The following is a 25,460-nucleotide window of genomic DNA, read 5'->3' on the forward strand; positions in this document are numbered from 1 at the left end:
CAAGCCAAAATATTTCATACTTTGTCTAAAACGATTACTTATTGACTGAAATCATTGAGCATCATCATGGCTAAGCTCTGGCCATATTCTTTCAGCTTAATATATATTTCTACTGGTGTGGGCATTTAAAGAGCTGTCTTGTGATCATTTACAGAACAATAATACAAACAAATTTAAAGTCACAAAACTTTAACGAGAGTGAAGCAGTACATCTCATACACTTTTCTGAATGAACTCTGAGCTTATCTAGCTTGGTTGCCATTTATTTATTTTTTGCCATAGGCATGGCACGACAAGTTTACTAAAAATGTCAGTTGGATGAAGCACAAACATATCTGGCCACCAGGCTAAAGCCTTTCCTATATATCACCACCACCAGCAGCCCTAGTATGCAGTGTCTGTATTACCGTTCAGCTGGGTCCCCTTCCCCTCACCAGAGGGCACCCTGGCAGATTTATGGAAGGGACAGAAGACAGGTTACTCTCAGAGGAGGTGGAGAGATACAGTACTGTATGTTGATTGAGCCACTTAATGATGATGTTATACAGCTGTTGTCTGCTGTCTTCCTGGCTCTTCTCCATACCGCTCTTCCCTCGTATCTCATACTTTACATATCTTCCTCTCTCTCTCTTCCTAGATGCACACTTCAATACCACCACTTTTTCCCCCTTCTCTTACCACGTTTGCTGATGCAGACTCGTCTCCCATGGAACAACATGTGTTTCACTTTCATTAGCGGGAAATAGAACAGGCGTGACTGGCAGCCACCCCCCTTATCCTCACAGTAATGGTTTGATCCTTTGATAATGTTGCTGGAAGTAAGCACATGGAAATGTTCTGTTTTTTTCCCCTCTAGGGCACAAAATGGTAACAGAACATTTTATTTCTTAAATACCACCAGTGAGGGCTTAACGTACAGCATCAGGTGCCTCATTTATAACCATTGTGTACATTTCCCACTACATTTCTGAAAAGTCTGTACAAATACATAGGTATGTTTCCTGTTAGGCTAACCCTGTCGTGACGTTTTAATAACCATGTAAATCTCTCTTGGACAAGATTACTTTCATCAATATATTCGGCTCTATTTACTCTCATGTTCAAAAATGCTAATTGGCATTAAAGTGGACATCATGCAAATCCCTACAAGCTCCTGCATATCATCTGTAGCTGAATCCATTGCTAAACAGGTATTGTGTCAATTTAAAACTTGCACAAGACTGTTCATAATTTTATCAATTTAAAGGAATGTTGCCAATTTTTCATTACTACATTTAGCTAACATTAGATAGTTAATCCAGGGATTCTTTCCTTTTCCTCCATTCGACAGTCTTGTCAAAATCCCCATGGTATTTGTAGTTCTTTATGATAGCCACGTTAGCAGCTAATCTGCATTTCAGAAAATACAGACAAATATATTTACAAAGGTCACCTTGTCCTAGAGAGATTTACACGGTTATTAAAACGTCAAGCCAGGGTGAGCCTACACGAAACATAGCCCTTATTTTACCTGTTTCTAAAATCCCATATGGGAAAAGTTTGGGAAAAACAATTGGAACCATTTCCCTATTTGACTGCTTGGCTTATTTTAGTTGATTGAGTTGTTCAACTGTCTACATATCCCTTTATTTGCTGTATAAATCGGAACTATTGGCATTAGGCCACGTCAAGCAAAAGACAAATTGTTGTCCAATATTTTATTTATCAATAGGTTATTGGGTTTATATGTCCTGCCTTGGTATAGGCTCTGAGATTAAATAAGCAAAGATGTCGCACTCCTATTGCACAGCAATACTGTTGCCTACCCATACTGTCATGCCCTACCAGTCTGTTTACTGTATTGATGGGATGTTTTAATCTTTAACAGTGATTTATGCTCTATCTGGAAAAGAAGTGTGTCAGTTCCTGAAAGAGGAAACAATGGCAAACTGTCGTGGACCTGTCAGCAGAATATTTGAATTCAACAATGTTTTTCATCAGCTTTTCTCCCAACCTAAATATGGTGGACTGCCTGTGAATTCTGAAACCTTGCAGTGCTGGCTACTCCAAAGTAAGTGTCACGCCCTGGTCGAAGTTTATTGTGTTTGTCTTTATTTATTTGGTCAGGCCAGGGTGTGACATGGGTTTATTGTGGTGTGTTTTGTTAGGTATTGGGTGTGTGGCTTAGTGGGGGTATCTAGCATAGTCTATGGCTGTCTGGAGTGGTTCTCAATCAGAGGCAGGTGTTTATCGTTGTCTCTGATTGGGAACCATATTTAGGCAGCCATATTCTTTGAGTATTTCGTGGGTGATTGTTCCTGTCTCTGTGTTCACCAGATAGGCTGTATAGGTTTTCACAATTGTTCTTTGTTTTGTTCGTTATTTCATGTCTAGTTCATTTTTATTAAAGAACATGAATAACCACCACGCTGCATTTTGGTCCGCTTCTCCTTCGACAGACGAGAACCGTTACAGTAAGGTCATTTTTTGAATGGCTTCTTCGGGAATATTAACCCATCACCGCCAGAGAAGGTGAGGAATATATTCTGCAATGGTTAGGATAATAAAATAAATTGGAAAAATATGGAAAAATGTCTAATTACGGTATAAGATTCCAATGTCTTATTATTTTAGATTCTAAAAATGAAACACAGATTTGCGCTTGTCTCACTAATGGCAAATGTTTGCATTCTTGTTAATATGTTTTCCTGTTTTTTTTATTTTCTTTTAATGAATAAGCTTTTCATCATACACAAAATACTTGCCAGCTTGCAATACAATATTTCAACCACTAGCAGATGTGCACTAAATTTTCTCACATGAAGTTTACTTTTTATAACTTTTGTGTGAAAACTGGTCCACACACATTTTGGGGTATATTTTGTAAGTACGCACAGTTTATAAATGAGGCCCCAGGGGTTTAAATCCTTAGTGGTTTAATAAGTGTGTGAGAATGTTTTTCAGCTCCCAGTGTTTCAACTACAACTGAGAATCTTAATCCTTAATAATAAATGGTCAGCTGGTTTTCATTGTGCCCCAGGCCAGCCCAATAATGAATTCATTTTTTATGAATAAACATCATTGGAGGAGAAGGTCACTTTCCCCTGTCCCCCAGCTGTAAACAAGGTACTGATTGGATGCAGCTGGATCACACCTGGCTAAGCTTATCACATGACTCTTTATGACTCATTAATGACTTTGTGTTGAGCTTTAGCTTGAACAACAAGGTTCTTGCTGCAGCCTTCCAGAACCCTATCCCCCCCGATGGCCTCCAAAGCATGTGGTGTGGTTTGTGTGTTCAGCAAAGGCATGAAGTGTCTGAGAGGAATGCCCCAGAGTGTGAGTATCTCTCTCTCCCATGCAAGGGTCTGGATATATCTTCCCAGGACAAAGTATAAACAAAGATGATTTATTATATTGACACAATTGTCAAGTGACCGCTCTAACAATGGAAACACATGTCCTCAAAGATTGAAGGCAGGCAGGAGGAGGCGAGATCAGGTGGGACGATTCTTGCCAATGAGAGGGAAGATACGTGTTACAACAGTTATTAAGTTGTTTTTCTCAAAGTTGCCGCAGTGCCATGCGCATCCACTTATACAGTATCAGTAAATTTGTAACAGCCTAAACGTTGATACTTCTATTCGATCGAATAAGCCTCACGTCATCATTGAGTCGATGGCTTGAATAGTCTCGCTGGAAATTGGGTACAGTTTAAAAATGATGACAAGCCGGGTCAAATAATATTAACAGTGGTTATAGAGGGTGCAACTGATCAGCACCGTAGGAGTAAATGTCAGTTGGCTTTTCATAGACGTGCATTCAGAGGTCAAGACAGCAAGTGCGAGAGAGAGAGCGAGAGAGAGAGGATCGAAACACACACACAGTAATGTGTGGAATACAGCAATAAGAATGTCAGTTTAATATGCAGTGCAGATCACCTCCTATTACCCTTCTCAGAGTTTTAAGAATTGTGTGTGTTCAATTATTTGTGACATTGTGGCATTTAAAGCATATTGAAGATAGAAGCAATAGGATTTGAAGCAGTAATGTGTCAACTATTTCAGCACCGTTTCTCGTTGCTCTGAGACAAGCATAAGGACTGGTCTTGATAAATCAATTAGATTTTTATTTTCACTGAATCTCAGTTTGGATATTGATTAGACTACAATTAGGGTGTGGAAATGTTAGGATTATTTTGCTCTTAGTACTATAGCCTACTCCCGACCGGTCACGTTGTACAGCGCCATATTTGGTAATACTGCTGTCCCCTAGTTGGAGGGGAGCTGTAGACAATTAAATTACTCCCCAGCTCCTGTGTGATCCTCTCCACCTGCCTGTTGGACTGAGGCCGGTACCCGGATGTGAGACTGACTGGATTATTTTGCTCTTAGTACTGTAGCCTACTCCCGACCAGTCACGTTGTACAGCTCCATATTTGGTAATACTGCTGTCCGCTAGTTGGAGGGGAGTTGTAGACAATAAATTACCTCGTTGACCCTCCGGAGGACCTTGAAGGGCCCCACAAACTGGAACCACTCGTCCACTGGAGGGAAGGGAATCAGCATGGTGGAGGAGTGCCGAAAGTAGTTCTGGGAAGGAACCCCCTGTCGGTCCTGGCAGTGACTCCTTAGGAACCTCCCCAGCTCCTGGGTGATCCTCCCCACCTGCCCGTTCATCTGAGGCCGGTACCCGGATGTGAGACTGACCGTGGCCTCCAGCTTCTCCATAAAGGCTCTCAATACCCGCAACGTGAATTATTCCTGCTGGAATAGTGCCTCAGTGACCATGAGAGCGGTAGGTAGACCAGAGAGAGGGATACAACGGCAGTATTTAGAAAATCTGTCAATAACCATAGTGGTAAAACCATCAAAGGCTAAGATCAGTTTTGAAGTCTATGGACAGATGTGACCAAGGCCACTGATTCACAGGGAGGGGAAGTAGTTCCCTGCTGTAGCGTGGCGGGGAGATTTGGATTGGGCACATACAGAACAAGAGTTGACATATTGGGCAATGTCCTGCGCCAAGGTGCGCCACCAGTACTTGCCGGAGAGGGATTGGATAGTGCGGGTGATACCTGGGTGTCCAGCGGCGAAGGATGTGTGTGCCTAGGTCAACAGCCGATATCTTACCCCCGTGGGGACATAGATGCATTCTGGAGGGCAGGAGTGGGTTGCCTCTCCAGAACCTGGCAGATGTCCACATCTATGTCCCAAAATACAAGGATAACAATACGGGAGGACAAATTGATGGGCTGGAGGGCACTCACAGGACCCTCCACCGAAGTGTAACCACAGGGTACGGAAAAGTAGCCTTTCGGAATCCTGGTACCCAGGTGGTGATTCTCATCCTCGACCAGGAGATGGTGGGGTTATGACGTTGGAGCCACAGGAGGCCGAGGATGACTTTTTGTATGGGTGCGGTGATGTAGAAGGTGCATGGGTCCCACAGTGAGGGTGAGTGCTGCTGTGATGTGCGTAATTGTGCCAGATCCCAATGGTCACGCATCCAGAGCTTGAACCGGAAGAGGAGAGTGGGCAGGAAGTTATTTTCAGGGAGGAGATGAGAGCCTGGTCGATGAAATTCCCTGCGGTACCGGAGTCCACTAGAGCTGTAGAGACAACACCTGAGGGACAGCCAGCCAGTGAACTGGGAACCAGAAAGGGTTTGGCGGAAAACAATGATAATGGAATTCTCACGCCTACCCTGGGAGACGGAAGATCACGGAGCCGACCCTCTGCCCTAGTGGACCACAGGTTGTGACACACCGGACACCGCTGAAGCCCCTCCTGGCCCGCAATAGGAATGGACCCCCGGATGTCTCCGGCTACGCCGCTGAGAGGTGTGGCCCCTACCTCCATGTGTTCAGGCTCTGCATCAGGACAGCCAAAGGAGGGAGGCAAGTAGTGAGGTGAAGAAGGTTATCCGGACAGACAGCCATAGCGATGAGTGTGTCCAAGGAAAGGTTGTCACTGACCTGGGTGGACGGCTGGGTAGGCTGGGGGACTGGCTCACTGTGATGACCCGTGTTAGGAGGCCCTCTGATAAGGGTATGGAAAGCCTCACTGGGTGCGTCGAGGCGGTGAAGAAGCAAAGGACTTCCTCCATGGCAGTACCCAGTTGCGCAAGCTAGTTGTGGTGTTGGGGGGAGTAGATTACTCTGTTCCTTGACCGTCTGGAAATGGTTTTATCCTCTGCTGCTTCCATATTGTGAGGTAGTATTCTGTAATGTATTACTAGCCTGTTCAACCTCTCTTTCGTGTCATCTGAGATTCCCAAAGGGGGACACACACTTGACCCAAACTGCTACAGACCTATATCTGTTCTACCCTGCCTTTCTAAGGTCTTCGAAAGCCAAGTCAACAAACAGATTACCAACCATTTCGAATCTCACCATACCCTCTCTGCTATGCAATCTGATTTTAGAGCTGGTCACGGGTGCACCTCAGCCACGCTCAAGGTCCTAAACGATATCTTAACCACCATCGATAAGAAACAATACTGTGCAGCTGTATTCATTGATCTGGCCAAGGCTTTCAACTCTGTCAATCACCACATCCTCATCGGCAGACTCGACAGCCTTGGTTTCTCAAATGATTGCCTCGCCTGGTTCACCAATTACTTCTCTGATATAGTTCAGTGTGTCAAATCGGAGGGTCTGTTGTCCGGACCTCTGGCAGTCTCTATGGGGGTGCCACAGGGTTCAATTCTTGGACCGACTCTCTTCTCTGTATACATCAATGATGTCGCTCTTGCTGCTGGTGAGTCTCTGATACACCTCTACGCAGACGACACCATTCTGTATACTTCTGGCCCTTCTTTGGACACTGTGTTAACAACCCTCCAGGCAAGTTTCAATGCCATACAACTCTCCTTCCGTGGCCTCCAATTGCTCTTAAATACAAGTAAAATTTAATGCATGCTCTTCAACCGATCGCTGCCTGCACCTGCCCACCTGTCCAACATCACTACTCTGGACGGCTCTGACTTAGAATACGTGGACAAATACAAATACCTAGGTGTCTGGTTAGACTGTAAACTCTCCTTCCAGACCCACATCAAACACCTCCAATCCAAAGTTAAATCTAGAATTGGCTTCCTATTTCGCAACAAAGCATCCTTCACTCATGCTGCCAAACATACCCTTGTAAAACTGACCATCCTACCAATCTTCGACTTCAGCGATGTCATTTACAAAATAGCCTCCAATACCCTACTCAACAAAGTGGATGCAGTCTATCACAGTGCAATCCGTTTTGTCACCAAAGCCCCATATACTACCCACCATTGCGACCTGTACGCTCTCGTTGGCTGGCCCTCGCTTCATACTCGTCGCCAAACCCACTGGCTCCATGTCATCTACAAGACACAGCTAGGTAAAGTCCCCCCTTATCTCAGCTCGCTGGTCACCATAGCATCACCCACCTGTAGCACGTGCACCAGCAGGTATATCTCTCTGGTCACCCCCAAAACCAATTCTTTCTTTAGCCGCCTCTCCTTCCAGTTCTCTGCTGCCAATGACTGGAACGAACTACAAAAAATCTCTGAAACTAGAAACACATCTCCCTCAACTAGCTTTAAGCACCAGCTGTCAGAGCAGCTCACATATTACTACACTTGTACATAGCCCATCTATAATTTAGTCCAAACAACTACCTCTTTCCCTACTGTATTTATTTAGCTCATTTGCACCCCATTATTTTTATTTCTACTTTGCACATTCTTCCACTGCACATATACAATTCCAGTGTTTTACTTGCTATATTGTATTTACCTTGCCACCATGGCCTTTTTTTGCCTTTACCTCCCTTATCTCACCTCATTTGCTCACATCGTATATAGACTTGTTTCTACTGTATTATTGACTGTATGTTTGTTTTACTCCATTTGCAACTCTGTGTCGTTGTATGTGTTGAACTGCTTTGCTTTATCTTGGCCAGGTTGCAATTGTAAATGAGAACTTGTTCTCAACTTGCCTTCCTGGTTAAATAAAGGTGAAATAATAAAAAAATGTAATACGCTGGGAGTCAGGAAGCAGGTGCAGAAGGTGAGTTTAACAATGAAACAATGCAGATTACCAGAAAATGAGAAGCGTACAGAACGTGAGAGAACAATATTACCTAGTGATTGCTGTCCACCGAGGGCTAAATAAAGGGGGAGTAATCAAGGAGATAATGATGACCAGGTGTGTCTAATGATGGGGAGAAGGTGTGCATGAGAAATCAAGTCAAAATGAAAACAAACTTTATTTGCTGTGCCATCAGACACTCTGGGTTCGCGCCCAGGCTCTGTCGCAGCCGGCCGTGACCGGGATGTCAATGGGGCGATGCACAATTGGCCTAGCGTCGTCCGGGTTAGGGAGAGTTTGGCCAGTAGGGATATCCTTGTCTCATCGCACACTAGCAACTCCTGTGGCGGGCCAGGCACAGTGCACGCTAACCAAGTCGCCAGGTGCATGGTGTTTCCTCCAACACATTGGTGCGGCTGGCTTCCGGGTTGGATGCGCGCTGTGTTAAGAAGCAGTGCAGCTTGGTTGGGTTGTGTATCGGAGGACGCATGACTTTTGACCTTCGCCTCTCCCGAGCCCGTACAGGAGTTGTAGCGATGAGACAAGATAGTTACTACTAACAATTGGACACCGAAATTGGGGAGAAAAAGGGGGTAAAAAATTGTAATAAAAAAATATATACTTTGTCACATGTGCCGAATACAAGTGTAGACCTTACCATGAAATGCTTAATTACAAGCCCTTAACCAACAGTGCAGTGTAAGAAGAGTTAAGAAAAGAATTACCAATAAACTAAAGTAAAAAATAATAAAAGTAACACAATAAAATAACAGTAATGAGGGTATATACATGGGGTACCGGTACCAAGTCAATGTGCGGGGGTACAGGTTAGTCGAGGTCATTTCATTTCATAATTTGTACATGTAGGTAGGGGTCAAGTGACTATGTATAGATACTAAACAGCAAGGAAGCAGCAGTGCACAAAACAAGTGGAGGGGGGGATGTCAATGTAAATAGTCTGGAGGCCATTTGATTAATTGTTCAGCATTTCTTTTTTTTACCTTAATTTTACTAGGCAAGTCGGTTAAGAACAAATTCTTATTTTCAATGATGGCCTAGGAAAAGTGGGTCAACTGCCTGTTCAGGGCCAGAACGACAGATTTTGTACCTTGTCAGCTCGGGGATTTGAACTTGAAACCTTTCGGTTACTAGTCCAATGCTCTAACCACTAGGCTACCCTCCCGCCCCATATAGGTCCTGGATGGCTTGGCCCCAGTGATGTACTGGGCATTACACACTACTCTCTGTAGCGCCTTACGGTCAGATGCAGGGCAGTTACCATACCAGGCTGTGATGCAACCGGTCAGGATACTCTCGATGGTGCAGCTGTAGAGCTTCTTGAGGATCTGGGGACCCATGCCAAATCTTGGTGAGCAGGTTTGCCCAATGATTGTTGCCAGGGCCGGTGGTTAGTGGACTGGCGATGTTGAGCCGTTGAGCCCTGGATAGAGGGAGCAGGAGTAGGGTTGGCAGGGTTATGATAAATTAGGCGTTGTTGCTCGCTGTTTGCATAAAGGCTTAGATAAATGCGCACATATTTTATTTTCTAAAAATATTTTGGCCTTGTGTTCTGAAAATAGAGTTTTTTTTATGATACAAATAATCAGAATAGAGTTAAGTACAGGCAAAATACTAAAGGAAAACCTGGTTCTGTCTGCTTTCCAACAGACACTGGGAGACAAATTCACCTTTCAGCAGGACAATATCCTAAAACACAAGGACAAATATACACTGGCTTACCAAGAGGACATTGAATGTTCCTGAGTGGCCTCGTTAAAATGTTGACTTACAGTTTTTTTCGATTGCTAAACGACAGTGGGCACAACTGGAGTCACATGTGCAAAACTCTAACTACAGTCTGCACTACCAACAGTCACCTGAGCTAAACAGTTCACATCACCTGCAAAACTCATTCCAAGCAACACAACTCTTAACACATGGCTCAAAACACGCTCAGTGCAGCCAAACACTATGCACAACCCTCACTGAGATAACACACACTGTCACTCAGAACACACTGAGAGTAAAAACACTAGGAAAATACAAACTTTTCATCTTTACAGTTTGAACAATTTCAGTGACTTCATACAAAGTAATATTTTCTTCAAAGAAAAGAGTGACATTCTTTCACATGATTTATACATTTTTTTAGAACATAACAATTCTTTAAGGTAAATGAAAATTAGCAGTTTGCTTCAATAGTCTGTAGTAATTTACGGAATTACAGTAATGAGAAAAAAAGGTAGAAACTAAAAGTACATACTGTAATTCGAACAAATAATTGAGGGGCTAATCCTGCCTCTCTCTAGCATCAGGCCACAGGTTTTCTTCAACATCACATCTAATGTTTTCTCTTGCCATGCACCTGGGGTAGAACCTTCTGGAGTGCCTTATCCATCCCTGGCAGTCCTCTGGACTGGCTTCCAAAAGAGACATTTGGTCATGGGGGTGGTGACCAAACACTTTCCACCTCCAGGCAGAGAAAAACTCCTCTATTGGGTTGAGGAAGGGTGAATATGCAGGCAGGTACAAAACCATAAATCTGTGATGTGCTGCAAACCAATCTGTGACAGCTGCAGAGTGGTGAAAAGCAACGTTATCGCAAACTATGACAAAAACTTGGGGGTTTCTTACTGGCTCCCCCTGTTCTGCTGGCACGAGCTGAGCATAGAGCTGTTCTAGGAAAGCTATAAGCCTTTCTGTGTTGTATGGGCTAATGAGTGGTGTGTTGAGAAGCAAACCATCATTGGCCATTGCAGCACACATGGTGATATTTCCCCTTTGGCCTGGAACCTCCACAGTGGCCCTTTGACCTATAACATTCCTTCCTCTGCGCCGTGTTTTGGCAAGGTTAAATCCAGCTTCATCGATAAATACAAATGAATGTGGTCTTTCCAGTGCTTCCACCTCCATTATTCTCGGAAAAACAGTAAGTGCACAGTTTTACTGTAGAAATGCTAGTGTTTTTTTTACTGTAAATATTTTGTATAGCTGTGTACGTAACCTCAGACGTCTTACCTGGACATATTGGTATCTTTGCTCTTTTACCCGTTCACTGTTTCTCTCGAACGGTACAGTGTATAACTGTTTCATTGTAACTTGGTGTTTCTTTAGGACTCGAGCAATAGTTGTTGTGCTGACAGAATTAACATTTTCAAATATATCATTATCAGCCAGCACTCTATCTTGAATCTCCCGCAGTTTTATTGCATTGTTGACAACAACCATGTCAACAATAGCATTTTCCTGCGCATCTGAAAATATTTTTCCTCTTCCCCCTATTGGGGGCAGCCTTTGGGTCCTGTTGTAAAAATATATTTTACAGTCAAACTTACTGTAATATATCTGTGTAAATATTCTATAATTGCAATACAAAATAGATTCCTGTAATGTTTTCATTTACTGTAAGGATGTAACTCTCACCTGTTTGTATGATGGAAAATTCGCATTACAGATGCCACTGTGGATCTTTGCAGATTGGGTTGCACCCTCAACCCTGCCTCTCTCAATGAGAGACCATGGTTCACGACATGGTCTATAAGTGTAGCCCTTATTTCATCTGAAATAACAGCTCTTTGTCTTCCTTGTCTTCCTCCAATCCGCCCTCTCCCTGCCACCCTTCTCCCTCCACGAAACCATCTTCCTTGTTCCATTTCCAAAATGAGTCTTTCTGAACCTATATATACTGTAATATGTGTGTGTGTTCACTAACAAGTTAAAACAAGACACCTGCTTAGCCTTTCAGCTGAAATTGCAATCAGCAGTGTTTGAAAGGCACAAGGCTGAAATCTATTCCGTTTTGAATGTGTGGTTCACAGTTTTGACAGCAGTGTGTTAGCATTTGAACAAAGTGCTGTAAATCCACAGTGTTGTGCAGGTTGTGGTTAAAGTCATGGGATAAGTGTGTAGAGTTTTGAAAACTGTGTTCAAACAATGAAAAACGAACTAGAGTTTGGTCCACATGAACTGCTGCTGTGCAGACTGTAGTTAGAGATTTGCACATGTGACTCCAGTTGTGTCCACTGTCGTTTAGCAATCGAAAAAAACTGTAAATCGGCTTGAAAATCTATGGCAAGACTTGAAATGGCTATCTAGCAATGATAAGAATAATGTGCAAACATTGTACAATACATGTGTGTAAAGCACTTAGAGACTTACCCAGAAACACTCACAGCTGTAATCGTTGCCAAGTCGATTCAACTTGCATTGACTCAGAGGGTTGAATACTCATCTAATCAAGATATATGAGTGTTTCTAATTTTTCACCTTTTATTTAATTTTTACAAACGTTTGAATTATTTTTCTCCCAGTTTGACATTTCAGAGTATTTTGCGTATCGTTAACAAAAAAAAGGACAACTAAATCAATTTGAATTCCACTTTGTAAGACAACAAAATGTGGGAAGAGTACAGGGGTGTGAATACTTTGTGAAGGCACTGTGTGTGTGTGTGTGTTGACCAGTGGAAAGCTGGAAGGCTGACTGTCCCCTGGTCTTTCCACACCTTCTACGTTAGGTTATTGTAGCAATGGTATGTACATTATGACATGAACAGTACGCTAATTGATTTGCATGCCTGAAGTGCCTGCTGGGCAAATGCACTTCCTGTTTGTCTAATTGGCCTCAAGTTCCCAGCTGGTCTTGGAATAAGCTCAAGCACTGCAGGTTACAACCCAATCAAAACACAGCGATACATGTCTTTCAGTGCTCACTGATTTTCTCCACCATTGATCAATTGCTGTAATCATAAGCCTTTAGAAGACACTCCTCAACCCATGGCTCCTCATTGAAACAGGCTCCACCATCATGGCAGGGCATGACGAATGGCACTTACCCATGACATGCTACGTAAACAGAAAGGCTTTCTGTGCCTGCGTCCGCAAACAGGAAATGAGATCATGAAGGAGATCCAAAACAGTGGAGTGTACTATGGGACACACAACAGTAGCACCATTTGTAAACTGTTAGTATTTTTTCTAGCCCTCAGGAGCCCAGAAGGAGTGGTTCCCAAAATATTCTTTACCAATTTAGGATATTCATTAATGGGCAAAGTGGATCGAATGAGGTGGCTGTTTTTGACTCTTTTCACAGTGTGGTACTTTATGGTCAGAAGTCCATTCAGGGTGATAAAAGGGAGTTTCTTTTCACAGGGTGATCTTTGGAGTGGTAGCTGAGTGTCACAAATGAGTAGATTGGGGTCTGCCTCCATAGGACAACATAATTGTGAACTGACAGTTAGGGCTTGAACCCGCCATGACTGCAACACGGCTTTATTTGACTGTGTGTCTGTCCTCTCTTTCCCTCCACAGAGGAGGTGAACCTTCTAGAAGAACTCTCGCTGCAGGTGTCCAACAGCAGCAATGCCTCCATGTCTCTGGATGCTAAGAGGTGTCCGGTGCTGCAGGTGGGACAGTACTCCACCCTGGCCCTGCCCCTAGCCGAACTCTTCACTGACGGGTAAAACCTTCCCATTTACACACACACACACACACACACACACACACACACACACACACACACACACACACACACTTAGACCAACACTGTGTTACCGGCTTTGTGTTGTACAGGTTTGCAGATGAGTTCAGCCTATTGATACAGCTGCGGAGCCCTCAGCTAGACGAACACAGTGTGCTCACCCTGCTCAGCCACGACAGTCACATCCTGCTGCAGCTTCGCATCAGCGCGTACACACTCACCTTCATCGGCACGCAACAGCGCCTCTATGAGTAAGCCTGTCTCTGTCTGTCTGCCCATCTTTGTGTGTGTGTGTGTGTGTTTTGACTGAGGATGAAGCGATTTAAGGTCTGTTTTTCCTAAAGCCTAGTGACAGGTTGCTTGCTCCTCACTTCATAAGCCACTGTGGTTTGAAGCAATACATCACTGTAAGAAAGCCAACAGCCCGAAGATGGACAGAGTCGTTTTGTTTACTTTTTTAGGTACTTTTAGAGTGCATGAGATTTATATTTGAAGTGTTACTGTATTTCATTCAACTGTCATGGAAGTTAAACCTTTTTGAGAGAAACTACAATTGCAGGGCCCTACATTCACTACACACTTCACATTATAGCCAAAACAATACATAACAGTGACATACACTTCCTTCTCAGTAATGTTTGCCATAATGTATGATATTACCATTTGCATTGTTTTGACCGGATTCCCAGGTTCCCCAGTAGCCTGTCTGACGACCAGTGGCACCATGTGGCTGTGAGTGTGTCATCCGCTAGACTGGCGCTGTATGTGGATTGTGCCCTGGTGGAGCGTGTGGACTGGGCGTACCAGGGTATGGGAATCACCCCTGACGGTCTACTCATGGTGGGGGGCATCGTAGAGGGCTTCGAGACACCATTTGAGGTAAGTTCTGGACTTACCGTTCCACCTCTTGATTTCCTCTCCTCACCAGTTCCATTCTCCTTTCCTCAGTCCTCTCCCTTTCTCCTCCCCTCTTTTCTCCTTTCCTCGACTCTCTCCAACCCTCTCCCTCTTCACTTCCCCCTCTCCTGCCTGTTTTCATACACACAAGAGGAGGTCTCTGCCTAAATCATTGTGCAATATATCAGCAGCACATTATGCAACATAGGCTATACAGCTTTACCGCCTGCTGTGCTGAGCGTGTCCCTAACGGAGTGTCCTTGGTGTTGAATGGTGGGTTACTTATCATAGAAGAGCTGTACCGGTCTGCAGGATGTAGGTACTGTCAAACTTTGTAGCCCAGTAACACTGTGGATCAGCACACTGTATAGGAAACCAATGGTCTAGTTAGCCCCCTACACGGGAGAGGTTTAGGGAGACGGGATGGGGGCTCCTGTAGATCATCTCATCGGCCCCCGCTCCCACCACCATCCCCCCTCCCCAGGACATATGAAGACATCCCTTTGCTGTCCAAGGCAGCAGCCAGTGCCAGTGTTTTTGAAGGATGAGCGTTAGAGCGTGCAGTACGAGTGCAGAGCAGCTGGGGGGTGGAGAGGAGGAGAGCAGAGCAGGACAGGACAGGACAGACAGCATCTGGCTTTGTGCTCAGCTCAGCCTAGAGTCAAGATGGATTCTCCATCGCCTCGTTTCCCACTGTTGACAGGTCTCTCAGAGGATCGAGCTTCCTCTCTCGGAGGTGGTCTTTTCCCGCCAGGGTCCTCTGTACTGAATTTTAACACCTCCATTCTTCAGTAGAGCACTTAAGGACGACCAGGGGAGGAAAACACCTTCTCCTGTCTGTCTTGTGTTTCTTGTCAGTCGATCTATTTCCTTTGTCCACAGTTACAGCACAATGAAGACTGCTATACTGAAGATGCGGCCTCAGCTAGTGGGTTTCCGTGAAGGTTAAACAGGCTTTCAAATCAGTTTTACAGTATTTTTTTTTGTTTAAGGACAAGACACACTGTAATGAACTTTGGCCATCCGCAGTAGATCACCTGCTGGGTGTCTACGAACGGTGGCGATTCAACATGTAGAAGAAAATGGCGTCTGATGTTCCGTGGTCAAAGGCGGTAGGACGGCTGCTGCTTTTAACCATTCATCAGCATGGTGTGTTTCTTCCCTTAGGTCTGTGAAAACACCACAGTGTCTAAATGGCACAGGGCTTGGTGAGACTTAACACTGACCTTGCTACCTCTCTAGGTTTACGCCCATCCCGTACTAAAAGAAGATTAGTCTACCGGAAGAGGAGTTGATTGGTTTTGGATGAGAAGATGAGATATGGAGTCATGCTGAAGGAGCAGGTTTTGCAAGTGCTAAGGAGAGTGCTCGTCTAGGTGGTATAGTGAGTGGATAAGGAAGAGAGCTCGTCAAGGTGGTATAGTGAGTGGATAAGGAGAGTGCTAGTCTAGGTGGTAAAGTGGGTGGATAAGGAGAGTGCTCGTCTAGGTGGTATAGTGAGTGGATAAGGAAGAGTGCTCGTCTAGGTGGTATAGTGAGTGGATAAGGAAGAGTGCTCGTCTAGGTGGTATAGTGAGTGGATAAGGAAGAGTGCTCGTCTAGGTGGTATAGTGAGTGGATAAGGAAGAGTGCTCGTCTAGGTGGTATAGTGAGTGGATATGGAGAATGCTCGTCTAGGTGGTATAGTGAGTGGATAAGGAAGAGTGCTCGTCTAGGTGGTATTGTGAGTGGATAAGGAAGAGTGCTCGTCTAGGTGGTATAGTGAGTGGATATGGAGAATGCTCGTCTAGGTGGTATAGTGAGTGGATAAGGAAGAGTGCTCGTCAAGGTGGTATAGTGAGTGGATAAGGAGAGTGCTCGTCTAGGTGGTATAGTGAGTGGATAAGGAGAATGCTCGTCTAGGTGGTATAGTGAGTGGATAAGGAAGAGTGCTCGTCAAGGTGGTATAGTGAGTGGATAAGGAGAGTGCTCGTCTAGGTGGTATAGTGAGTGGATAAGGAAGAGTGCTCGTCTAGGTGGTAAAGTGGGTGGATAAGGAGAATGCTAATCTAGGTGGTATAGTGAGTGGAAAAGTTAATGCACCATGAAGTTACGACAGAGAGCCTTAGAGAGCCCAGTGCCCTGCCAGGACCCCCTCCAACACACTCAGACGTTTTCATTTTCATTTCAACATTGGTTCATTTAGTTTAGTCTACGACACATATTAGTTTAGTCACGGCACATTAGGATCCAAAAAAGACACACACACACACACACTCTTTCTCTCTATATATATTTGCCTCCCTCTCATTCTCTCACGCAGTGCAAGTTTTCAACAGAATTATTGAGTCCATATTTCAAGCGATAAAGTTCTTTGTTTGGTTTGGCTCTCTAATTACAAGTTGGATTTTGTCATCATTAACAGTTTGATGCGTAAACTTAAGGAATGTGTGGTCTGAGTCTGTAGCTAACACAGAAACATTTGCATTTTACACTGAATGCATAATGTTTACATTCTTCAAAAAAAATGAATGACCTCTGGTGCTCTTTGTCGGCGGTGAACGGCGATTTCCATCTTGCACGCTGCACGCTGACTCACACTTCTTCTTAACATACAGGAGCTTGGGGGCAGTAGAAAACTATCTGGTGTAGATCGATGTCTGTAGATGTCTCTCCAGTCTGTCGGTCATATTTGTCTCAGTGTCTCAGAGGCCCTGACTATGGAAGGGTCCTCTGGGGATTCTGTCTGCACACGGTGACCTTTTGTGTTCTCTGGGGGGTTAGGTTAGCGTGTTTGACGGCTCTGTCTCCACAGGGCCAACTCCGACAGCTGACGTTCCTGATGGGCGACCCAGACGCCGCCCAACACCACTGCACTCTCCACCCTGTCCAGTGTGGGGGGGCTGCCTCCAAGCCCCCCCGCTCACCACGGACCGACCACACTATGGAGGTATGCTGCAGCTTTCAACTCACAGTACCTTCATCGTAACGTTCACAAATCAAATCAAATTGTATTGGTCACATGCACCAAATACAACCATGCAGAGTTAAAAAGTAAGGCAAATATTTGCCAAATAAAAACAATAAAAAGGAAAGAGTAACACAATAAAAACAATAACGAGGAGTACCAGTACCGAGTCCATGTGTATGAGGTAGTTGAGTACCAGTACCGAGTCCATGTGTATGAGGTAGTTGAGTACCAGTACCGAGTCCATGTGTATGAGGTAGTTGAGTACCAGTACCGAGTCCATGGGCATGGGTATGAGGTAGTTGAGTACCAGTACCGAGTCCATGGGCATGGGTATGAGGTAGTTGAGTACCAGTACCGAGTCCATGGGCATGGGTATGAGGTAGTTGAGTACCAGTACCGAGTCCATGGGTATGGGTATGAGGTAGTTGAGTACCAGTACCGAGTCCATGTGTATGAGGTAGTTGAGTACCAGTACCGAGTCCATGGGTATGAGGTAGTTGAGTACCAGTACCGAGTCCATGGGCATGAGGTAGTTGAGTACCAGTACCGAGTCCATGTGTATGAGGTAGTTGAGTACCAGTACCGAGTCCATGGGTATGAGGTAGTTGAGTACCAGTACCGAGTCCATGGGCATGGGTATGAGGTAGTTGAGTACCAGTACCGAGTCCATGGGTATGGGTATGAGGTAGTTGAGTACCAGTACCGAGTCCATGTGTATGAGGTAGTTGAGTACCAGTACCGAGTCCATGGGCATGGGTATGAGGTAGTTGAGTACCAGTACCGAGTCCATGGGCATGGGTATGAGGTAGTTGAGTACCAGTACCGAGTCCATGGGCATGGGTATGAGGTAGTTGAGTACCAGTAGAGTCCATGGGTATGGGTATGAGGTAGTTGAGTACCAGTACCGAGTCCATGTGTATGAGGTAGTTGAGTACCAGTACCGAGTCCATGGGTATGAGGTAGTTGAGTACCAGTACCGAGTCCATGGGCATGAGGTAGTTGAGTACCAGTACCGAGTACATGGGCATGAGGTAGTTGAGTACCAGTACCGAGTCCATGGGTAGAGGTAGTGAGTACCAGTACCGAGTCCATGGGCATGGGTATGAGGTAGTTGAGTGTACCAGTACCGAGTCCATGGGTATGGGTATGAGGTAGTTGAGTACCAGTACCGAGTCCATGTGTATGAGGTAGTTGAGTACCAGTACCGAGTCCATGGGTAGATAAATGAGTACCAGTACCGAGTCCATGGGCATGGGTATGAGGTAGTTGAGTTGGACCATGGGTTGAGGTTTGAGTACCAGTATGTACTGAGTCCATGTGTATGGGTATGCAGGTAAATGAGTACCAGTAACCAGTCCATGTGTATGGGTATGAGTAAGTTGAGTACCAGTACCGAGTCCATGGGTATGAGGTAGTTGAGTACCAGTACCGAGTCCATGGGTATGAGGCATTGAGTACCAGTGCCCTTCCATGGGTATGAGGTAGTTTGAGTACCAGTACCGAGTCCATGGGTATGAGGTAGTTGAGTACCAGTACCGAGTCCATGGGCATGGGTATGAGGTAGTTGAGTACCAGTACCGAGTCCATGGGTATGAGGTAGTTGAGTACCAGTACCGAGTCCATGTGTATGAGGTAGTTGAGTACCAGTACCGAGTCCATGGGTATGAGGTAGTTGAGTACCAGTACCGAGTCCATGGGCATGGGTATGAGGTAGTTGAGTACCAGTACCGAGACCATGGGTATGAGGTAGTTGAGTACCAGTAACGAGTCCATGTGTATGGGTATGAGGTAGTTGAGTACCAGTAACCAGTCCATGTGTATGGGTATGAGGTAGTTGAGTACCAGTACCGAGTCCATGGGTATGAGGTAGTTGAGTACCAGTACCGAGTCCATGGGTATGAGGTAGTTGAGTACCAGTACCGAGTCCATGTGTATGAGGTAGTTGAGTACCAGTACCGAGTCCATGGGTATGAGGTAGTTGAGTACCAGTACCGAGTCCATGGGCATGGGTATGAGGTAGTTGAGTACCAGTACCGAGTCCATGGGTATGGGTATGAGGTAGTTGAGTACCAGTACCGAGTCCATGTGTATGAGGTAGTTGAGTACCAGTACCGAGTCCATGGGTATGAGGTAGTTGAGGTAATACAATATGTACATGTGGGTAGGGGTAGAAGTGACTAGGCAATTAGGATATACAATAAACAGAGTAGCAGGTGTGTGTGTGTGTGTGTGTGTGTGTGTGTGTGTGTGTGTGTGTGTGTAGGGTCTAGTGAGTGTGCGGGCAGGGTCTAGTGAGTGTGCGGGCAGAGTCTAGTGAGTGTGCGGGCAGAGTCTAGTGAGTGTGCGGGCAGAGTCTAGTGAGTGTGCGGGCAGAGTCTAGTGAGTGTGCGGGCAGAGTCTAGTGAGTGTGCGGGCAGAGTCTAGTGAGTGTGCGGGCAGAGTCTAGTGAGTGTGCGGGCAGAGTCTAGTGAGTGTGCGGGCAGAGTCTAGTGAGCGTGCGGGCAGAGTCTAGTGAGTGTGTATACAGCCAGTGCAAGGGAGTCAATGCAAAACAATGAAGATAAATAAATAAATAATAAAGGGGGTCAAAGTAAATTGTTTGGGCAGCCATTTGGGTTTGGCCCCAGTGATGTACTGCACTACCATCTGTAGCGCCTTGCAGTCAAATGAAGAGCAGTTACCATTCCAAGCAGTGATGCATCCAGTCAAGATGCTCTCAATGGTGCAGCTGTATAACTATCTGAGGGTCCATGCCAAATCTTTTCAGCCTCCTGAGGGGGAAGAGGCATTGTCGTGCCCTTCATGACTGTGTTGGTGTGTTTGGAACATGATCGGTCTTTAGTGATGTGGACACCGAGGAGCTTGGAGCTCTTGACCCGCTCTACTACAGCCCCATCAATGTGAATGGGGGCGTGTTTGTCCCTCCGTTTCCTGTTGTCCACGATAAGATCATTTGTCTTGCCCACGTTGAGAGAGAGGTTGTCCTGGCACCACACTGCCAGTCTCTGACCTCCTGCCTATAGTCTGTCTCATCGTGTTTTTTGATCAGGCCTACCACCACCGTGTCGTCTGCAAACGTAATGATTTTGTTGGAATCGTGTGCGGCCATGCAGTCGTGAGTGAACAGGCAGTACAGGATGGGACTGAGCACACGCCCCCGTATTGAGGTTCAGCGTGGCGAATGGGTTGTTGCCTACCCTCACCACCTGGGGGCAGCCAGTCAGGAAGTCCAGGATCCAGTTGCAGATGGAGGTATTCAGTCCCAGGGTTGTTAACTTAGTGAACTTGGAGGGCACTATGGTGTTGAATAATGAGCTGTAGTTAATGAGTGTGTTCTTTTTGTCCCGGTGGGATAAGGAAGTGTGGAGTGCAATAGAGATTGTGTCATCTGTGAATCTGTTGAGGCGGTATGAGAATTGGAGGGTCCAAGGTTTCTGGGATAATGGTGTTGATATGAGCCATGACCAGCTTTTCAAAATATTTCATGACTACAGATGTGAGTGCTATGGGGCGGTAGTCATTTAGACAGGTTTCCGTGGCAAACTTAGGCACTGGGACTATGGTGGTTTTCTTGAAACATGTAGGTATTACAGATTGGGTCAGAGAGAGTTTGAAAATGTCAGGGAAGACAATTTCCTGCTGATCAGTGCATGCTCTGTGTATGCATCCTGGTAATCTGTCTGTGGCCTTGTGAATGTTAATCTGTTTAAAGGTCTTACTGTTTAAAGGTTACGGAGAGCGTGACCATACAGTCGTCCGGAACAACTGGTGCTCTCAATCATGGTTCAGTGTTGCTTGCCTCGAAGCGAGCATGGAAGGCTTGTTTCACTGGGCAGCTCTTGGCTGGGTTTCCCTTTGTAATCCGTGATAGTTTACAAGCCCTTCCACATCCGATGAGCGTCAGAGCTGGTGAAGTAAGATTTAATCTTAGTCCTGTATTGAGGCTTTGCCTGTTTGATGGTTCGTCAGAGGGCGTAGCAGGATTTCTTATAAGCGTCCGGATTAGTGTCTTGCTCTGTGAAAGTGTCAGCTCTAGCCTTTAGCTCAATGCAGATGTTGCCTGTAATTCATGGCTTCTGGTTTGGTCACTGTGGAGGCAACGTCGTGAATGTACTTATAAATAAATTTGGTGACTGAAGTGGTAAACTCCTCAATGTCATCGAACGAATCCCGGAAGGTGAATGACAGGGGAGAGCGTTGTATGAGTCTCTGTGTGTGAAGTACATAGTTGCACGGGTGACATACTGGTAGAAATTAGTTGAAACTGATTTCAGTTTTCCTGCATAAAAATCGTCGGCCACTATGAGCGCCGACCTCGGGATGAGTATTTTCTTGTTTGCTTATGGCCCTATACAGCTCGTTGAGTGCGGTCTTAATGGTAGCGTCGGTTTGTGGTGGTAAATAGACAGCTACAAAAACGACATGCTCTACAATGTATGGTCGACAGCTGATCATGAGGTATTCTAACTCAGGTGAACAGAACCTCAGACTTCCTTAATATTAGAGATTGCGCACCAGCTGCAGGTATTAAAGAGACTCACACCGCCACCCCTGATCTTACCGGACTCTGCCGCTCTGTCCTGCCAATGCATAGAAAAACCAGCTAGATGTATATTATCCATGTCCTTGTTCTACCATGAATAGTATAGTATATTACAGTTCTTAATGTTCTGTTGATGGGAAAGTCTCGAGCGGTGCTCGTCCAGTTTGTATACCTGCATTTGCACATTCGCCAATAGAACAGAGACTTGAACAGATTTATCCCAAAATCTATTTCTCAACACTTTTACAGTGTTAGTTTCATCAGGTGTTACACAATATGATGTAAAACACAGGAAAAACATAATTTTGACTGCACTGGGCCTTAAACAACATAAAGGGAGGGAGAGGGGAACACTTAGGAAAGATTGAGGTAATGTTGATGGTAGAAGTACTGTAGTGTGCTGGAGGGGGCCAGGTGTCTCTCAGAGGGCTGAGTGCAGACACACAGACTCCAGGAGTGAAGACCATGTCGAAAGTCTCCCTGTACAGCACCCTGTGATAATATCAAACGAGGATCAACAAGTGACATTTCTCTTGAGTGGGTGTGTCCCAAATGGCACCCTATTCCCTGTGTCGTGGACAACCTTTGACCGGGTGCAATTTGAGACGTTGCCAGGGTGTTTCCTTGTTCATTAGTTTTCCAGTTTTCCAGTGTACCTTTTAAATGTTCTCTCTTTCCACCCAGGAGCTCCTGCTGTCCTCAAATGACCTGGAAGACCTGTTAGAGCGATCCAAGGATTCCTCTTTGTTGGATGTGGAGGAGACTGTGAGTATGATGCTCTATCCTCAATCCAGCCAGATGTATTTAAACCTTTATTTAACCATGAAAATACCCTTGAGGCTAGAAAACTTTCTTGTAAACGGGGACCTGGCAAATGCACTATTTTACCTGCCATGATTTAGAGAGAAACAGCCCTGTGTCTGGATTCACAGATGTGGGGCTTCTCTTGGGCTTGGCTTGGCACGGGATGCACTTTGTTGCATTACCGTGATACATGCTGCTGGTTTAATCAAGGCACTGGCCAGCAGTATAGGCTACACGGTGTAGATTTTAGAATAGGCCCCAGCATTAGCGGCAGCCACAGCCAGACCTGCCCTGGTTTTTCATTTTGTCCCATTATAAACACGACTGTTCTGTTTTCTTCCATCATAGACAGGGAGGACTGTGGTTAATTAGCATTGTGGGTCTGAGGCTCCAACCAGCCCTGCTTGACATTGGCTGACCTCTGTCTGTGTGTGCACATGTGCAGGCATGCGTGCCTGCTTGCGTTTTAAGATTATAGGCACACTGAAAGCATTATACACTGAGTGAACACAACATTAGGAACACCCTCCTAATTTTGAGTTGCATCCCCCCTTTTGACTTCAGAACAGTCTCAATTCATCAGGGCATGGACTCTACAAGGTGTTGAAAGTGTTCCACAGGGATTCTGGCCCATGTTGACTCCAATATTTCCCATAGTTATGTCAAGTTGGCTGGATGTCCTTGGGGTGGTGGACCATTCTTGATACACATGGGAAACTGTTGAGCGTGAAACTGTTGAGTGTGAAAAATCCAGAAGTGTTGTTGTTCTTGCCACAAACTGCTGCGCCTGGCACCTACTACTATACCCTGTTCAAAGGCACTTCAATATTTTTTTGTCTTGCCCATTCACCTGAATGGAACACATACACAATCCATGTCTCAATTGTCTCAAGGCTAATCAATTATTATTAACCTGTCTCCTCCCCTTCATCTACACTGGTTTTAAGTGGATTTAACAAGTGACATCAATAAGGGATCATAGCTTTCACCAGTCAGTCTGTCAAGGAAAGAGTAGGTGTTCATAATGTTTTGTACACTGTGTACGCTTTATGATGAATAAAAAATGCATCAGGGGGAATATTAAAATGTGCATATATGGGAACACAAGGAGATCTTATCTCAACAATACATTCTACATACATAAATTGCCTAAATCATTTGCACTTGGATCCTTTGAATTACAGTATATCTGTAACGACGTTCTTCGTTTGTCGAAAGAGAGTCGGACCGAAATGCAGCATGTTGGTTACTCATGTTTATTAATGGAACAAACGCGGTACATGAAATAACTGATACAAATACAAAAAACAACAAAACGGAACGTGAAACCTAATTACAGCCTATCTGGTGAAACTACACAGAGACAAGAACAATCACCCACGAAATACAAAGTCAAACCCAGGCTACCTAAATGCGGTTCATGATCAGAGACAACGAGAATCACCTGACTCTGATTGAGAACCGCCTCAGGCAGCCAAACCTATGCAACACCCCTACTCAGCCACAATCCCAATAACTAAAAAACCCCACTACGAAATACAACAAACATAAACCCATGTCACACCCTGGCCTGACCAACTAATTAACTAAAACACAAAATACTAAGACCAAGGCGTGACAATATCACAACTATGTCAGATCTTAATTTGACCCATTTCGATGCAGGAGACAAATAATCTTGCAGCAGAAGGATTTGAATGAATATTTAGATTCGCCACCAAGGGGCAGCTGGAAGCGGTGTTTATATGATATACAATGCAGTACCGTATCTACATTGTACCTTAAGCTGGTTATAAATACAACAGATTCGGTTCGAACAGCCCCGGAAACAACTCATTGGAAAGCCCCACCCCAAGGCCCAACTAACAATTCAGACCACTCCAGTGGTGGTCCCGACAGTGCGCAAAAAAAGGGGCAGGGCCGGGGGACATGACTCTTAAATATAGGATGGTATCTGTGATTTGGCTATGCATACTGTAAGCCTATTATACGGACTGGAATTAGGCACCTCTTTCAAACCATGAAGCTGGGAGAGAACACGTGGTGGTTCATTGATTTGTGCAGGACAGTGATTTAATAGGCTAATAAGTACTACCCACATAAATACTAGCCACATAAAAACAATACTATATACTATGGCAGGAATACTGTAGTATTCACTGTAGTGTTTTGCAGATTGAAGTAGGTGGGTCTGGGCAGGGGAGGTGTTGTGAATTAGTGTGTGTCTATGTTGTTGTGTATGTTTATGAATAAAATCGTACCAAAATAAATACTGTAGTATGTACTATAGTAATTACTGTAGTGTTTATGCAGACTGTAGTATTTAGTTTACTATAGTATAAATAATTTTTGCAGTAAAATTTTTGAGAGTAGTATGTACTATAGTAATTACTGTAGTGTTTATGCAGACTGTAGTTTTTACTCTAGTATTTTTGCAGACTGTAGTTTTTACTCTAGTGTTTTTGCAGACTGTAGTTTTTACTCTAGTATTTTTGCTGACTGTAGTTTTCACTGTAGTGTTTTTGCAGACTGTAGCACAGTATAGTTTTCTGTACCCTGTAGGTAGGTAGGACTGGGTTCAGAACTAAGAGTTCAGAGCTTTTGCTCTTTCCTGTAGAAAACAATATGGTCTGTACTTGGCAATATGGTCTATACTTGGGTCAGCATCAGCCAGGGGACCAGGAACCACCGGCCTGGGAAGGGAGACGAAGGTGAGATACGGTAGTCACTGGGTTGCTGTAAC

At 44.9% G+C, this 25,460-nt stretch overlaps 1 protein-coding gene across 1 annotated transcript in view; it reads left to right on the top strand.

Annotated features, from left to right (window-relative positions):
• The window catches only part of LOC135543820 (collagen alpha-2(XI) chain-like), a 116,016-nt gene that overhangs the window by 28,343 nt on the left and 62,213 nt on the right, over nucleotides 1–25,460 (top strand). Inside the window, exons 2-6 of the mRNA XM_064971150.1 lie at nucleotides 13,355–13,502; nucleotides 13,616–13,774; nucleotides 14,213–14,402; nucleotides 17,215–17,349; nucleotides 22,598–22,678. Of these exons, the coding sequence (XP_064827222.1) occupies nucleotides 13,355–13,502; nucleotides 13,616–13,774; nucleotides 14,213–14,402; nucleotides 17,215–17,349; nucleotides 22,598–22,678 (713 nt within the window). The remainder of the gene's footprint in view (nucleotides 1–13,354; nucleotides 13,503–13,615; nucleotides 13,775–14,212; nucleotides 14,403–17,214; nucleotides 17,350–22,597; nucleotides 22,679–25,460) is intronic.

This window comes from Oncorhynchus masou, chromosome 8, assembly GCF_036934945.1.
Source record: "Oncorhynchus masou masou isolate Uvic2021 chromosome 8, UVic_Omas_1.1, whole genome shotgun sequence".
NCBI classification, from domain to species: domain Eukaryota; kingdom Metazoa; phylum Chordata; class Actinopteri; order Salmoniformes; family Salmonidae; genus Oncorhynchus; species Oncorhynchus masou.